This window comes from Bubalus kerabau, chromosome X, assembly GCF_029407905.1.
Source record: "Bubalus kerabau isolate K-KA32 ecotype Philippines breed swamp buffalo chromosome X, PCC_UOA_SB_1v2, whole genome shotgun sequence".
NCBI lineage: Eukaryota > Metazoa > Chordata > Mammalia > Artiodactyla > Bovidae > Bubalus > Bubalus kerabau.
Window position 1 is genome coordinate 69,839,848 of NC_073647.1, and position 14,408 is coordinate 69,854,255.

General features: G+C 40.1%; 1 protein-coding gene across 2 annotated transcripts in view; it reads left to right on the top strand.

Moving 5' to 3' along the window:
* MID2 (midline 2) overlaps nt 1-14,408 on the top strand; it is a 104,907-nt gene that overhangs the window by 2,606 nt on the left and 87,893 nt on the right. For both annotated transcript variants that reach the window (XM_055563909.1, XM_055563910.1), the window contains exon 2: nt 10,913-11,628. In XM_055563909.1, the coding sequence (XP_055419884.1) occupies nt 10,969-11,628 (660 nt within the window). In that variant the 5' untranslated portion in view covers nt 10,913-10,968. The remainder of the gene's footprint in view (nt 1-10,912; nt 11,629-14,408) is intronic.

Here is a 14,408-nt window from a genome sequence, read left to right on the forward strand (position 1 = left end):
TTCGTCCTTTGAAGATGAAAGGATTCTATAAACCCTCAGCATTATACTTTTCAAAGAAAGTACTTCATTTACCTTTTATTGAGGTAATAGTTTGGGTGTAAGTAGGAACCCTGGTTTACTGGGAACCCTAACTTGCCATTATTAACCCTTTTGGGAGCTAAATCTATTACCCTACTGTGGTCCTATGTCTGTTTCTTTTTTTTTCCCTTAGTGCACATGCAACTGAATGAAAACGTACATAGAACAAGGTATACAGAGTAATGATGATTATTTTAAACTAAGGCTTGAATCACATCTAATGTACTCCAACCTAACAATCTGAATCAGACTCATTTGAAAACATAACCTCACTCATTTTTAGCCCATATGGGGGCAGGTAGTTACTTTCTACTGAAAAGTGGCTTAAATACTTTTAGGCATGGCTATCTAAGCAGGATTAGTGTCTTGCAGTAGTGAGTCAACAATGTTTCTTAAAAGCACCTACAGTGTGCAGAGTCCTCTGCTGACTGGGCCTTACATTTTGGCCTCCTGTTTGTTTAAGGCATACCTGTGTACTTGCAGTTCTCGGATTAGGACAGGGAGGGGCTGTGCAGGGCAGGGGTAAAGTCTAGAGACTTGAAGGAGCGAGTATTTCCCTCCCATTTACTTTCATGACTACTAGACTCCTAATCTAGCATGTTGCACCTTGCAAGGCCATCCTTGGGAAGTACTGGTGCAAATCAGAATGGCTTGGTTGCTTTATGAACATATCATCTGAACAGTGCAAATTGATTTAGGTGAAATTGGTTTAGTTAATCCCTCCTCTAAGTGCAGGGCAACTTGCTCCAACTTGTAGATCCTAAAACAGTGCCAAAGGAGTCTCATAATTGCATCCAAAAATTGCTCTGAGTAGTGAACCTGTCCATTCCCTCATCTCTCCTCCCATAAAATCTGCTGACACCATGACAGTTGAGAAGGAAACTGCCCAAGGAATATGCCTTTGCTACTTGATGAAGAGGAGAGAATGTCCTCCCTTCACTCTGTCTCTCAGGTTCTCTCTTCCCCCAACGGGGACAGAAATCTCTAAAAGGAAGGGAAGATAGGGCAAAGGCATAGAATGTGTCTCAAATGGCTGTTCTCAGAGGTGTCTGCTCGTGTGTATCATTCAGTCTTTGTGGATCTTGGTAACTCCCTAGCTGTTAGGCCATTGGCCTCAGCTGCTGGTGGAGGCCAGGGGGTGTTCCATTGCCAGTTAGCATTAAGTTTTGTTCTTTTCTTCCATGCGAAAGTGGGAAATTGGCACTGTGTGAAGCACCTCCTTACTTAGGCAGAGTATCTTGACTTAGAGCATTGCATCATCAAAATAGGATGTGTAATATGTTGATAATGGATATACGACAGTTCACAATTGTTCACTTTTTGATGAGTGAAATTTGGGTACCAAGGTGGTGTTGTGCTAATAATGTCTATATCTCAGGTCTCTCAATAAACCTTGTGTTCATTGCTGAGCAGTGTAAAAAACAAACTGGAAAAGTGTTTCTCAACCAGTGTGTTGGATCATTCTAACAAGTGAGAAGACCAGATGGGTGGTGTTGCAACAAGCAATTCCGACTCCAGTGATCCCCCTGTGCAGGCTGCTAGTCCTCTTTTTATTTCCCCTCTCTCCCAGGGATCAATATATGTTTCTCCATTTTCATGAATTAAAACTGTTAAGAGTCTTCTGTGGGCACTGGAGGCTTGTGGCTCTTTCTACAGTTTTTCTTTTTCCATCTTCCCCTCTTCCATAACCACAGACATGCTCTTTTTGACAATCCCCCTGCTCCTGCGTTGCCCTTAGAAATCTGTGTAAGCTGCTCAAACTACTAGATGGTTAATATGGGTGACAGAGGGATTTTGAGCAATGTGCCAACATCCCACCACTCCCTTCTTCATGTGGGGTTCACTTGAATTCGTAATAAGGGTATTGGTTCTGCCTAAGTGGGTTAGCAAAGTATCCTTAGTAAGACTTATCCTACTTGGGATCTTTTCTCCGTGCAGAGCTCCGACTGCCTGACCTTGGGCTTTCTCTCAGCCTCTTTCCTGCAGGTCAGACTCCTCTAGTTGATGAACAGTAGCCCCAGTCTCTGGATCTTCCTCTTACAGAAACCAAAAGATCTGATAACAAATTCATTATATAACCTAAAATCCTCTTGAAACAGAAAATCCCAGTAGTTGCGGTTTGACCAGTTAGGGATATAACTCGTGGGCGTGGGAGATAATGCTAATGCAGGACTGTGACATGTCTGAATGTATACAGCCCAGAGGTAGAAAAATGGTTTATGGTCCAGAATCCTTGATCGCTTTTGTCTATAGCCCTTTGTTCAGTGTTGCTAGGATCCATGTAGCTCCCAGGGGAGTAGAAGCTTGATTTCAAATACACTTCTGTTCTCTGCCCCTTGTTTCTGACCTGAACTTGGGGTCCTCTCAGCCTAACACCTAACAACATGCCCTACATACATATATTGCCAGTTTTATTCTGTAGAGGTTAGAGATGGCTGTCCATCCAGGTGTGCCCCTGAACATTTAAAAATTTACAAATATTTCATTGGGTAGCAGAGATCGCGAAAAGCAGTCCTAGAATAGATGGAAAGCTATCCTCTTAGCAGTAGGTAAATTGTTTGTTCTCCAACCCCAAAACTGCTGGTGTAATTGGCATTAAGATAAAGGTGTTATGAATTGTACTTATGATTTTTGACAATTATCAGATGTTACCTTGGCAAATCCGTTTCTTGGTTACTTAGATTAATCTTTTGTGCTTGTAGCAGATCTAGGACTTCTAGTTCTGCTATTGTGATATTCATTTTAATGTTTATGATGACTATATTGTATCAAATAGCCAATGGTTGGATTTAGGAGCTAATTATTGTAATGATCATTAAATCTATGTACTATAAAATATTAAGTAGGCTTTAATAACCTATTAGACAGGAGCTGGCTCTGGTGCTGTCAGTCAGTAATCAACCTCCAGTCCTGAGCTCTCCCTGTGCATGATAAAAGCTTAAGAAAAAAGAAGAGAGATAGTTTTTCCCTTTGGGGGAACTCCAGTCTAACAGGGGATACATTTGGGAATGTAAAATACCACAGTCAGATGCATGTCCTCCAGAAAACTTGTGGGGGAGTGTAATTGTCCTCTATTATGTCAACCATTATGCATTTTGGGTTTATTTCCAAACATTCACTATTTCCTTAATAACTTGCTCTGTATCTGTCATCTGTGAATGTGTGTTGAGAATATCTGTATTTATAAAGCAAGTTAATAATGTTATTCTCATCTGATCCTCCCAAAAGCCTGTGATATTGGGTAACACAGGTATTTTTCATTCGACAGATGAGGAGGCTGTGGCCCAAAAGATTTAAATGTCTTACCTGGGATCACTCAGCAAATTCAGCTTAGAGCCAGGACTACAATCAGGCTTTGCTGAGAGGATCAAATGAGATGATAGCTTTGGAGCCATTTGAAAAGTATAAAATTGGTACACAAATATAAAGTGACTGTTAATTATACTTACTGACCACATAGTCTCTTTTTTCTGGGTTTCTGTCTTCCGTGTTTTTAGGATGAGAATTCTATGCATTGGGTGCCTTTTACACTCCCAAATAATCATTTTTGTGCTGTAGAGGGGTCCTTTCCTACTAAATAGTATTCTAGAATTTGGTGTCTTCCTTTTCTTCCAAAAGGTGTTTTCATTAGCTTGTACTCCCATGGGATGCCCCTCCCCCTTTAGTTGTCCCCCAGAACACCCAGTATGTCTTCCTGGAGGTACAACAGGCAAAACCAGCCACTGTCCTTGAGCACCTTGGCTTAGCCAAGGGTAAGTAATGCATTTTGTTTATTTATTTCCAGTTTCTTTCATGATGATGCCTATCGCTTGTCAGCCTTTCAAGTCACACTAATAAATAAGATTTGTGTTTTGAGGAGCTGGTTGTCATTAATTCCAGCTGTCTTTCCTATGTGGTAACATATAGTAAGAACTCTGTTATAATAGGATGTCAGAGCTGGAAAACATCTTAAAGAGATCGTCTGGTGATTCTAGTGCAACTTGCACGACATTTTACAGTTAAGGAAACATCAGACTAAGCCAGGGCTCATTTGCTCATCCTCTAAGGCAGAGAGACAGTTTCTAGTGTTTTAAGGAGAACCTCAGCTCATGGGATATTAATGTTAATATCCTGCAGAATATAAAGCCTACTACTCGCCTCAATCCTCATTCTACAGCCCAGGGGTCAGGCTGGGTTTTACACTCCTGGTTTTTCTGTGAATAAAAGGAGACTGTGGCTCCTCAGGGAGGTAATGAGAGCCCAGAGCCATGCTCCACAGACCTAGAAGATGAAAACTAGATGGAATATAAACTGTTGAAATAAATGGACATTTAATTATGTTCAAATAACATTTGAAATAATAGCATTCTGCCAAGTGCTGATCACGGCTTCTCTGATCAGAGTTAACTGAATGCTGGATTTGAAGGGCAATGCTGAAGTCAATTTTTCATTTTGTAACTGTAGAATGTATTATTTTTATCCTAATTGCCTGCATTGAAACTCCTCCTTTGTATTCATGCCTACTCACACAGCCTTATGATACATTCTTATAGTTTATTCTCATCAACTTTTTTTTCAGGAGTCTCAGCCTGAAGGGGGAGTGCAGGCTGACAGTCAGCCATACAGAAACAATTTTATACTAGAACAAGGGCAAATCCATAAACATTCTTACTTGACTATACGGCAGTAACTAAATGATACGGAAGGGAACAAATCAGTGGATGTGGATGTGGGCATTTGTTTCTTAACATGGCAATTGACCTGCCTGCCCAGGCATTTCATCAGTGCATTTTTATGACAAACTATTGCGTTTTCTGGCAAAAAAAATACTTTGTGATTACCTGTCATTCAGTGACACTCTATCAGGTTTACATCCTGTCTATATCCTTAGTATATTCTCTAATTCTGGAAACTTTTTGAAGTTGCAACACTGCCATTGTTTTATTTTTGTTGTACCACTTCCTCCTGTACTTTTTAAAGGTATTTTGTGACCTAGGAGTCAAATAGTTTTTAGGAGTCTTACAATTTTTAAATGAATAAAAAATTGGGAGCTAATCATTTCCTGATACCCATTGATCATTAGAGATATCCCAGGTATTGTAAAACCTAGACAGGCAATCACCAACCTAGAAAAGCCATTGAGAGGAGTAAGCACTTCAGTAGAATTTAGAAACACTACTGAATTACACAGTTGGCAGTGTGGAATAGTGGTTAACTGTGGTTCACACTCTGGATTGTGGGTTTGAATCTTTTTTAAAAATTAAGATAACATTCACATACCTTAGTTTCACTACTTTGAACTGTACAATTTAGTGGTTTTTAGTATATTCACAAAGCTGTGCAATCGTCACCACTAATTCCTAAACATTTTCATCATCCCCAAAGGAAAACCCATATACATTAACAGTCACATTCCATTTCCTCCACCTCCCACCCAGACCCTTGAGAAATGCTAATTTGCTTTCTGTTCTTATGAGTTTGCCTGTTCTGGGCATTTCCTATAAAGGGAATCATATAATCTGTGACCTTCTGTAACTAACTTCTTTCACTTAAGCATAATGTTTTCAAAGATCATCCATGTTGTAGCATGTATCAGTGGTGGTGGTTTAGTTGCTAAGTCGTGTCTGACTCTTGCAACCACATGGGCTGTCGCCCACCAGGCTCCTCTGTCCATGGGATTCTCCAGGCAAGAATACTGGAGTGGGTTGCCATGCCCTCCTCCAGGGGATCTTCCCAACCCAGGAATCGAACCCTGGTCTCCTGCATTGCAGGCAAGTTCTTCACTGACTGAGCTGCAAGGGAAGCCCCACATGTATCAGTACTTCATTCCTTGTCTTGCTGAATTATATTCCATTGTATGGATATACCACTTTTGTTTATCTGTTCATCATTTGAGGGACATTTGGGTTGTTCCCACCATTATTGTGATTAATAATGGTATGAACATTTATGTACAAGTTTTTAGGTGAGCATGTCTTCAGTTCTCCTGGATCGTATGGTAATTCATTTAGCATTTTGGGGAACTGTCAAACTATTTTTGCTGCATAATTTACATTCCCACCAGCAATGTATGAGGGTCCCAGTTTCTTCATGTCCTGGCTGACATTTGCTATTTTTTTTTTATTCTGGTCATTTTAGTGTGTGTGAAGTAATATTATAGCTATTCTAGTGAGTGTGATGTGGTATCTCAGTGTGGTTTTGATTTGTATTTCCCTGCCTCTTGAGAAACCTATGTACATGTCAGGAAGCAACAGTTAGAACTGGACATGGAACAACAGACTGGTTCCAAATAGGAAAAGGAATACGTCAAGGCTGTATATTGTCACTCTTATTTAACTTATATGCAGAGTATGTCATGGAAACGCTGGGCTGGAGGAAGCACAAGCTGGAATCAAAATTGCCGGGATAAATATCAATAATCTCAGATATGCAGATGACACCACCCTTATGGCAGAAAGTGAAGAAGAACTAAAGAGCCTCTTGATAAAACTGAAAGAAGAGAGTGAAAAAGTTGGCTTAAAACTCAACATTCAGAAAACTAAGATCATGGCATCTGGTCCCATCATTTCGTGGCAAATAGATGGGGAAACAGTGGAAACAGCAGAAAAAATAAAGTGGCTGACTATTTTTCTGGGCTTCAAAATCACTGTGGATGGTGATTGCGGCCATGAAATTAAAAGACACTTGCTGCTTGGAAGGAAAGTTATGACTAACCTAGACAGCATATTAAAAAGCAGAGACATTACTTTGCCAACAGAGGTCTGTCTAGTCAAGGCTATGGTTTTTCCAGTGGTCATGTATGGATGTGAGAGTTGGACTATAAAGAAAGCTGAGCACAGAAGATGCTTTGGAACTGTGGTGTTGGAGAAGACTCTTGAGAGTCCCTTGGACTGCAAGGAGATCCAATCAGTCCATCCTAAAGGAGATCAGCCCTGGGTGTTCTTTGGAAAGACTGATGCCAAAGCTGAAACTCCAGTACTTTGGCTACCTCATGCAAAGAGTTGACTCATTGGAAAAGACCCTGATGCTGGGAAAGATTGAGGGCATGAAGAGAAGGGGACGACAGAGGATGAGATGGTTGGATGGCATCACCGACACAATAGACATGGGTTTGGGTGGACTCTGGGAGTTGGTGATGGACAGGGAGGCCTGGCATGCTGCAGTTCATGGGGTTGCAAAGAGTCAGAGACGAATGAGCAGATGAACTGAACTGAATGGCTAATGATGTTGAGTACCTTTTCATATACCGACTGATCATTTGCATATCTTCTTTGGAGAAATGTCTATTCAGATCCTTTGCCATTCTGTATATTTTTAGATACTAGACCTGTATCACATATTTGATCTGCAAATATTTTCCCATTCTGTGAGTTGTCACTTTTTTGGTGATGTCATTTGTACTACAGAAAGTTTTAAATTTTGATGAGGTCCAATTTATCTGTTTTGTTCTTCAGTTGCATATTTGGTGTCATTTAAGAATCCCTTGCTTAACCTACGTTCGTGAAGATTTACACTTATGTTTCCTTCCAAGAGTTTTATAGTTTCTGTGCTTACATTTAGATCGTTGATCTATTTTGAGTAAATTTTTGTGTATAGTGTGAGGTAGATCTCTAACTTCTTCCTTTGGCGTGTGGGCAACTGGTTTTCCTAAAGCCACTTGCTTGAAAAAATTATTGTTTCCCTGTTGAATGGTTTTGGAACCCTTATCAAAAGTCAGTTGACCGTAAATATATGAGTTTATTTCTGGACTCTCAGTTTTATTCTGGGTTTGAATCTCCACCTTGCTACTTGCAAACAAGTGTGACCCTGGACAAGTTACCTTTTTTGTTGTTTTATTAATAATACCTACCTTTTAGAGGGCTGTTGTGAAAATTAAATGAGATAATGCCTATAAAGGGTATTATTTACTGCCTCAAACGTGGCAAATTCATAATGGCTTTTAAGGGGAAAGGTGCTTGGGTAGTCAGGTAGGTAGGGAAAATGGGAGATAGGTTGAAAGGATGCTGAAATACTAGGAAAGACCAGAACAAGGTCTCTCATAAATGAGAGATGAGATGAACAGATATTTGAAAAAGTTGAAAAAATACTCAATTCTCCCAAATTGTAATAAAACAGAGTAGAAACAGTTTAATAGAAAAAGCTACTTACCATAGGCAACAGACTGTAAACATTTTATATTATTCTGTATAGACCTGCAATCAGTTCAGGTAGTTATTTTAGAGCACTGATGTTTGGCTTTTTTGTCAAGGACTTTTTTTTTTTTTTTGGCTGCACCATGCCACAGGTGGGAGCTTAGTTCCCCAACCGGGGATCAAACCTGTGCTGTACCCCTACATTAGAGTGCAGGGGTCTTAACCCCTGGACTACCAGGGAACTCCCTTCTGTCAAAGACTCTTTTGAGAACAATTCAAATGCTATGGACAATCTGCTCCCCATGAAAGTGGATATGTAATATATACACAGCATTCTTTAAACATTTCTAGAAGGTTCAGAAATCCCTGGTCAGAAATCCTATTTTGACCTTATCCAAGGCAATCCTGATTCCATAGCATGCTTTCCTAAGCTTAATTTCATAGTGACATTCCAAGTGTCACATTTAGTCAGGAACAACTTTTTGGATTGCAGGAAAATTCAGCGTTTTTCCTCTGTACTGAGGAATTTATATGGCATGTTTCTAAGATTTAGAAAAGTTGTGGTACACCAGTTGTTTTTGTAAAGGTTTCAACACAGAGACAGGCCTATCAGCAATGCTCTTGATCCCCTATCATTTTGGTGGGAGACCTTACTCCATTCTCCCAAGTAGCTTCCAACACAGACTGAGGAATGCAGACCTGCAGTTCTGGAAGAGAACACAATAGAAATTCAGAGTGAGGTGGAGATGGGCCTAGAAGGAAGAGATGTGATTCTGAAAGAGACTAGGAGTGAGAGGCAGATTCAGAGAAACTCAGAGGGACATAGACTCAAATAGCAGTGGAAACATGCTGTCTAGAAACCCTCTTGTAAATAGTCAAGATATTTGTCAAGTGAAGGAGGTGAGATGATTAAAATAAAGGCGTAGGGGAAAGAGCACAGACATTGGCATTAGACTGCCCCAGTGATCTGGGTATGTAGGTTCCTGGTTCAGTTACTTAACAATGCTGAGCCCCAGTTTCCTAACCATAATATGTGTATAGCATTAGTACCTTCTGTACAGCCTTCTTGATAGAATTTAATGAAATACTGTGTGTAAAGTTCCTAACAAGGTACTTAGAATACAGGAGGTGCTTAGTAAACACTAGGTCCCTTTAACTTCCTCTACTTTAAGGAATCTTTCATTTAACAATTTTTGAATAACCAGTGTGTGCGAGGCACTGTGCTATGAATAAAAATATGACATAGTTGATGCCTGCAAGGAGAGTTAGCTGGAGACACAGATACATGTATTAAATAAAACAGAGTGATAAACATGTAAATGAGAGAACTCCTGGGTTTCTAGGCTTGGATGATGATATTCAACAGATTGGGAAAATTGGAAGACGAGCAGGTGTTTTGTGTTGTGGGGCTGGGGAGAATATCAAGTTCATTTATGGACATGTTGAATTTGAGCAATGGAACTACTAAAGGCAATAGTCCTGCCTTGAGTGAAAGTTGGGATTTATCATCTCTAAAGTCTCTTCCAATTCTAAAATTCTTTGATATATATACATTTTAATTGCTTTACTTTTTCATCTCTATCAGTGAATGCAGATAGATGTTATAAGCTACAAAATACTAGCCAACAACTTTTAAGTACTTGTGAATTATAAAATAAGAATAGCGCACATCTCTTTTTAAAAAGGTGGTTATGCAAACATCTAAACTTACTAAACCAACTGAGAATGTTTTACAATAAGATTCTTCACTTTTACAGTCCAGTTTCCCATAGATTTCCATTAAATAGCTGGTTAGTTCAGTGCACTTAAAACATTTGATTTAGAAATAGCTTTTAGGGATACATCTATTGTACTTGGGGACAACATATAATTGTACTCAATAGTTAAGTGTCCTGTGAGAGGGCTATGCAGATATCTCTGACAGATGACAAAATCTAAACAAATACCAATGGCAGAATCAAACCTTCAAGCCCTCATGAGACTTTCCAGTAATAGTGAGATGATGAACAAAAGTTATTCAGAATCAAAAATGCCTTTCTCTTTTCATAAATTGGATTCCCACTTTAAGCCAACAAAATTCTATAATTTTTATACTTTAATATTTTTCCTCTTTGTCTCTAGTAACTCAGTTTGCTAAAAATGATATGGAATAGAAATTTCCATGTGTGGTAATAGGAAATAATTCAAGGTCACCTATCTGAAGAAATAATTATCCTGCACTGAGAACTACATTTTTCGAAAGCTCTTCTTTTTTTATGCAGCCTCTTAGAATGGTATCATTTCAAGAACCAGAGAGTTAGGTTGAAATATGGCCTTGTTTTCCTTCCACTAGATGTGAAATAGGAGCAGCTTGGAAGTAAAATAGAGAACACTACTGGCGAATGGAGATTGAGAATTTGGCAGGGCCTCAGACGCATCATAGTCCAGGACAAGAGATGTCAGTGGAGAGGGTCTGTGAATAGGAATGTGAGTTAGTAAACCAGGATTCAGAGGTGGCACTAGCTTCTATTTATTAGTGCAGGAAAATAAGCCCAGGCATTTGTCAAAAACAAGGTTTCAAGGGGGGAGAATAGCTTTCTGATTAATTTCCAACTCGCTTTCCTAGTGCGCCAGCATCCCTGGGGAATCCAGCCTGTAAAGCCTCCATGGGTTAGTGTGTAATTATGTTACATCCACATTTCCTTTGGAAATGCTTAACGATTTCTTCTTTGTGTTCCTTGCAGGTGAAAGCCCAGCCTCTGCGGTTCTTAATGCCTCAGCAGGATTATTTTCACTAAAGATGGAAACACTGGAGTCTGAATTGACCTGTCCAATCTGCCTAGAGTTGTTTGAAGACCCCCTTCTGCTCCCTTGTGCTCACAGCCTCTGCTTCAGCTGTGCCCATCGCATCTTGGTCTCGAGCTGCAGCTCCGGTGAATCCATTGAACCCATTACTGCTTTCCAGTGTCCTACGTGCAGGTATGTTATCTCACTGAACCACCGGGGCCTAGATGGCCTCAAGAGAAATGTGACTCTGCAGAACATTATTGACCGCTTCCAGAAGGCTTCTGTCAGTGGACCCAATTCCCCAAGTGAGAGCCGCCGAGAGAGGACTTACAGGCCCAGCAGCGCCATGTCTAGTGAGCGAATTGCATGCCAATTCTGTGAGCAGGACCCGCCAAGGGATGCAGTGAAAACGTGCATCACTTGTGAGGTCTCTTACTGTGACCGTTGCCTGCGGGCTACACACCCCAACAAGAAACCTTTCACCAGCCACCGCCTGGTGGAACCATTGCCGGACACGCATCTTCGAGGGATCACCTGCCTGGACCATGAAAATGAGAAAGTGAATATGTACTGTGTATCTGATGACCAATTGATCTGTGCCTTATGCAAACTGGTGGGGCGTCACCGAGACCATCAGGTCGCATCCCTGAATGATCGGTTTGAGAAGCTCAAGGTAAGGGATCTGGAAGACACACCTTACACAACTTTATCTCTTTACACATAGTCTTTATATACAGTCAGCAAGTTCCCTAATAAAATCAGTCGCTTTTCCTATATGACAAAAATGAATTAACTCCAAGTTCTTCTCATAAGAAATAGCCTTATAACCTGCAAGCTCTCACTGTAGCCTGTTTCATCTTTTGCACAAACCTGCTTGCATTCATTCACCTCTGGCCAGTTCTGGGGCATTTAGCCCATGGCCCACACTAATAGTCTGCCCAGGGAAACAGCACCCTTTCTCCTCTGATGATGACATATTATACCCTATATATCTCTGCCATGATCTTTCCACGTCTTCTTTTAAGTATGTGAGCACCTGTGTAGGTGTATTACAATTAGCATATGTGCTTATTTGCATAATTGTGCATATAGCAATGGGAAGGTTGGGTGTGTCTCTGTGTAGATGTGGGTGGAGGTGTCTGAGTGTATCTACGTAGGTGAGAGGTTTTCATGGAGGACAGTACTGTATGTGTTATACACTAGAGAAATAAAGCTTTGGCATTGACCACTACAAATTGCTACCAAGCCCTTAACAAGGCAGCTAATTCTAAATCTGCCTTAAAAAAACAAAGCAAATAGACAAAAACGGGGCTTCAGTGTACTATGAAGTCAGGAGGGATCATCAAATACTGAAGTAAACAGTTAAACTCAAGGCAAAAAATATTTAATCCAGGATCACATTTTGTGCCAGTGTTCATTTTTGTGGGGTACAGACCAAAGTGCTTGTTTGCAGTCCCTTCCTGGGAAGTTCCTGTTCAGTGGACAGAGTTTTCTGAAGTTGTTGTGCCATATAATATTTTTGTGCAAATCTAAGTGCCTGTCTATTTTAGAGCACTACTACCTCACGTTGATGTTAACAGATGTCAGATCCAGCAAATTATTTTATTACCATTGCCTGTCTGCTATGGGGCTCAATTTCTCTTAAGAAACTACTTAACAAAAATTCCGGAAAAATAAAATGTTTAAACAAATAATAAGATTACTATCCCAAAATAGGACCTGGATATATAAGCGAAGCTAGAAGGAACACCCAGACAGCATGGAAGAAGGGCGATAAGGGAGTGGAGATTTCCCTCTTGCCATGCTATGGAAAAGTCATTGTAGCTTATGTAAAAATTATGATGTTGGTGAGGGTAGTAATACTCAGAATAGGATACACTTTCCATTCTGTAATTTATTGAAAACAATATTGAGAGTCACACTGACCATGGTTTGTCCCTTTTTAATTTTTGGAATTTGTTGAAATTAGCTTTTTTTTAAAGAAATTTTTTTTTGGCTGTGCCAGGTTTTCCTTGCTGTGTAAGCTTTTCTCTAGTTGCAGCAAGTGGGGGCTACTCTTTGTTGCACTGTGTGGGCTTCTCATTGTGGTGGCTTCTCTTGTTGCATAGGATGGGCTCTAGGGCAAGTGGGCTCCAGTAACTGCAGCATGTGGGTTTGGAATTACAGCTGCCTGGGTCTAGAGCACAGGCTCAGTAGTGGTACATGGGTTTAGTTGCTCTGTGGCACGTGCAGTCTTCCTGGATCAGGGATCGAACCTTTTCCCCTGCATTGGCAGGCAGATTCTTTACCACTGAGCCACCAAGGAAGTCCAATTTGTGCCTTTTGATTTTTATTTACATTTAATATTTATAAATTTGTACAAAGAGTAATGTTTATCTGTTGATTTCACTCAAGTTGATATTCTCATTCATATCAAGACTGCAGAGGGCAATAATCTCATTGGCTTCAATTCTTAGAATCCTAAGATGGTTGGCCTTGGACTTGGTCCAGTTGAAGCCCTGTGTTTTAAATTGGTATAAATGGAGGCTTTGTGTGGTTAAGCCATTTGGTCAAAGTCACAGAACTGGAACTGGAACTCAGCTTCTAGAGCTAAGTTGAGTTAAATATCCTTTCTATTGTAGCCTGCTGTCACCTTGTTTTGGACCTAAATTTTTCCTATGAAATGTGATTTGAAACTTAAATTTATGCTCTAGCAACTGCACATTTCATTGGGTCACAGATAAACAGTTAATAGCATCGAGGAAAAAGCATATTGTATAAACTTACAGCTTTTTAATAGCAAGAGATGGAAGCGGGGTTGCAGGAAGACCAGGGGATATGGAGAGGAGAGAACAATCTCTGCCAAATATTTGCAGGTGTTGGAACTATAATAAGGCATTGGCCTTGAGAAATATTCCAAACAGAAAAATCTGTATCCATATGTACCATTGAGATAACAAAAGACTGGATAGACCAAGCCTGTATCTACAGAACACCAGCTTTTTGAAAACATCCGAAAACATGAAAACATTGGATGATTGATTAGATATTTGGCATCATGCAGCTATAGTCCTTGTCTCCAAGGGATAGGTGTAAAATAATAGTATTTTACCAAAAGATACTTTACTCTGTAACTAATCAGTAATTTGGGGAGTTAGGAAAGACCACATTTTGAATTGTTCCCCTTTAAATTTTTAGGAAATGTGCAGAAAATTCAGATTATAAATTAAGTGGAAACTATTTTGCTCATTTTTGGACAGAGAGTGGAAACATATGAATCATTCCCAACTGTGTGGTTTGTTATGTTGTCTGGAACAACTTGGACTTTGAGGAGGGACAGAGAAGTCCTGCTTGTGTGAGAGGGGGATGGGTGGGGTAGGGGTCACTTGGGTTTGGTGCCAAGAATAAAAGGATATTAATTCTCCACATTAAGCAAAGAGGAAGTCTGACGTTTAGGGTCACATATCCTCACTT